This window comes from Chrysochloris asiatica, unplaced genomic scaffold (assembly GCF_000296735.1).
Source record: "Chrysochloris asiatica unplaced genomic scaffold, ChrAsi1.0 scaffold00076, whole genome shotgun sequence".
In the NCBI taxonomy this organism is placed as follows: domain Eukaryota; kingdom Metazoa; phylum Chordata; class Mammalia; order Afrosoricida; family Chrysochloridae; genus Chrysochloris; species Chrysochloris asiatica.
Genome location: NW_006408594.1, coordinates 12,131,406 through 12,134,832, shown reverse-complemented (window position 1 = coordinate 12,134,832; position 3,427 = coordinate 12,131,406). Strand labels below are relative to the sequence as shown.

The following is a 3,427-nucleotide window of genomic DNA, read 5'->3' as shown; positions in this document are numbered from 1 at the left end:
TGCTGGGGTGCTGTAGGATAAGCACAGCTCCGTTTGGATCACGAGGTCAGCGGTTCAACCTCATCAGCCGCTGCTCAGAAACCCTATACAGGGTCACTGTAAGTCGGAATGGACTCGGCACTTAAGAACAACAACAATCTCACTGAAGGAGTCCTGTTGTGGCACTGAAGGATAAATATTGGTCTGCTAACTACAAGCTCGGTGGTTCAAACTTACCAGCTGCTACTTAGAAACAGGGTACCTATGAGTTGGAACCAACTCGATGACATTTAGCAACAGCAACCATCTTTATGAGGGACCCTGGTGACACTGTGGGTTAAACAGTGGGCCACTAACTGCAAGGTTGGCAGTTCAAACCCACCAGCTGCTGTGAGGGAGAACAATCAGGTTGACTGTTTCCATAGATGGTTACAGAAATCCCAAGTAGTACTGTCTTATAAGGTTGCTGAGTCAGAATCAACTCAACGTTGTTTGAGGTGTTTCTTCAAATCTTTATAGGAGCAGATCCCCAGATCTTTGAAATCAGTAATTCAAAAGTGTGTCCTTCCTTCTTTCATCCATTCTTCCTACTCTGTGCCAAGTCCTTTCTCACAGCCAAGTGTAACACTCCTCCAAGGCAGGGGTCTGATCATTCTCACAGTGCCAGTACCATTAGATTAATTGCATTGCTCCTCAGTAGTTGTGTGCCATTGAGTCTTGAGTGGAATCCAGACAAGCAATGTACTGCAACAACCTAGTACTGTTGTTGTTAAGAGCCGTCGAGTTGATTCCGACCCACAGCGACCCTGTATAGGGTTTGCAAGGAGCAGCTGGTGAGTTTGAACCACTGACCTTGCCGTTCAAATTGACTTTGCAGTCTGATGCATTAGCCCACAGCGCCACACCAGGACGCCAACCTAATACTACAAATGAGCAATTGCAGAAGTAGGGGGTGGGGGTAGTGGAAGAACCTAAGCCAGTCTTGGGGTTCTGGGTGGCCTTCCTATATGAATGAACTTCCAAGCTGAGACTTCAAGTCAAAGGAAGAGGGGTGCAGACACTGTGTGGGTTGCAAGGATTCCCTAAGTGAGTAAAATGGTTTCTGCCAGGTGGATGAGGAGGTACAGTAGACAAGGTAGTTAGTGTATTTAACACAGAAATGCAGTTATACCACCCGTATGTCTTGTGAGATCTTTCCTTAGTCAATAAAGGTTTGGTGCTGGTTTCCTCTTGAGGCTGGGCTATCTGAAATGACGCCCACCAAGGCTGCAAATCGGAGCATTCGTCCTCCCTCCTGTGCAGCCTCAAGCCTTTGAAAGACTGAATGATGGCACAGGGACAGACCTACCTCCTAGCTACTGATGGGAACCTAGAACATGGCATGAATCCTGCTGACACGTGACAGTGGCATCCATCGCCTGCTTCCTCCTCTGTCTAGATTCTGATTGTTTTCTCTCTTCTCCTCACGCAGGGTCAATCCGGGGCACTGCCCTTGGCTTGGAGACCCCAGTGGGGCAGGGGCAGGGTGCAGAGAGTGAGGGCTCGTGCTACAGGACTGGAGCATGCTCAAACGGTTAAAGGAAAAAGAAAGCGAAAATTGAAACGAAGTGAACCTAGCTAGGGCAGACACTTTGTGAACCGCTTGGGGGAGCAGCTGGGTTGGAGGGGGACGCTCGCCAAACCAACCCAGCATCTTCCCATTTGATACCAAAGCCAGAAGCCCCAGAGGCTAGGAAAGAAGTCAGGGGTCGTGGGGGGCAGCGTGCGCGTCTGCAACCTCCAGCGGATACCCCAAACACCCAGACCCACACATCCCACTTCCTGCAGTCTAGGTCACCGTCGGGAGCGTGGGTGAGGGGCGGGGCCACGTGAGTTGAGGAATTTTTTTTTTTTTTTTAAAGGAGCGGTAATTAGCATCCTCCGATCCAATTGGCGCTCCGCCTGCCTTGCTTTGCATACGCCCGCCCCGCTGGTTGCCCGGCGCTGGCTGGGGCTAGTTTAGGTTTGCAGCCGCCGAGGCCGTTGCTGCGCTTCAGTGCGGAGCGGGCGGGCACTCAAGTGAGCCTCGCCTGCAAGCCAGGATCCGGGATCCAGGAACCAGCTACCAGCGGTGCTGCGGCGGCGGCAGCAGCTGAGGCCATCTCCGTCTTTCTAACATTGTGGCCGGCTGGCCCGGAAGCTTCTACATCCAGCCAAGCCCCCGAAGGACCGGGTCAGACACTTAGTATTTTGGAGGAAGGGGGCGAGTCCCGGCGTGAGCTTTCCACCCGGCCTGGCTCGCTCTTCGTGCGCCCCCGCTCTGGCCCGGGTTCTGGAAGATGATGCCGGAGTCCGCCCTGTGTGCTCTAGAGGCGGCAGCTTTGGGAGGTAGCCTAAAGTAGCAGCACTGGGTAGTGGCCACTGGTAGAAAAGTGAGCCGGACGTCGCGGACCAGGCTGTTGCGGACACGGCAGTCTCCGCGCCTCTTTGGCACCCGCCTCCCGTCGCCGCTCCTTCCCCTGGGCTCCCCGGCGGCCACAGCATGAAGTGGCGCAGCGATGGCCAGGAGAGGTAAGAAGCCTGTGGTGCGAACACTGGAGGATCTGACGCTAGATTCGGGTTATGGTGGCGCGGCCGACTCGGTGCGCTCTTCCAACTTGTCCCTGTGCTGTTCCGACTCGCATCCGGCGTCCCCGTATGGCGGGAGCTGCTGGCCGCCACTAGCTGACTCCATGCACAGCCGGCACAACAGCTTTGACACTGTCAACACTGCCCTGGTGGAAGACTCCGAGGGGCTGGACTGCGCCGGCCAGCACTGCTCGCGGCTGCTGCCGGACCTCGACGAGGTCCCCTGGACCCTCCAAGAGCTGGAGGCGTTGCTGCTGCGCTCGCGGGAGCCCCGGGCTGGCCTGGCGGCCCCTGGCTGTCTTCCTAAGGACGCGCTGGCCAAGCTGTCGATGCTGGTGAGCCGGGCGCTGGTGCGTATCGCCAAGGAGGCGCAACGCCTGAGTCTGCGCTTCGCCAAGTGCACCAAGTACGAGATCCAGAGTGCCATGGAGATCGTGCTGTCCTGGGGCCTGGCCGCACACTGCACGGCGGCCGCTCTGGCCGCGCTGTCCCTCTACAACATGAGCAGCGCCGGCGGCGACCGCCTGGGCCGCGGCAAGTCTGCGCGCTGCGGCCTCACCTTCTCAGTGGGCCGCGTGTACCGCTGGATGGTGGACAGCCGCGTGGCGCTGCGTATCCACGAGCACGCCGCCATCTACCTGACGGCCTGCATGGAGAGCCTCTTCCGGGACATCTACGCGCGGGTCGTGGCCTCGGGGCTGCCCCGGAGCTGCAGTGGCCCCAGCTCCGGCCCCGGATCCAGCTCAGGCCCGGGCTCGGGCTCCAGCGCGGCCCCCGCGGCGGACAAGGAGCGGGAGGCGCCTGGAGGGGGAGCAGCGAGTGGCGGCGCATGTAGCGCAGC

General features: G+C 57.8%; 1 protein-coding gene across 1 annotated transcript in view; it reads left to right on the top strand.

Annotated features, from left to right (window-relative positions):
• Positions 1–2,516: 2,516 nt before the first annotated feature.
• Positions 2,517–3,427, top strand: part of BTBD11 (BTB (POZ) domain containing 11) — a 441,647-nt gene continuing 440,736 nt past the window's right edge. The window contains exon 1 of the mRNA XM_006865245.1: positions 2,517–3,427. Coding sequence (XP_006865307.1) covers positions 2,517–3,427 — 911 coding nt within the window.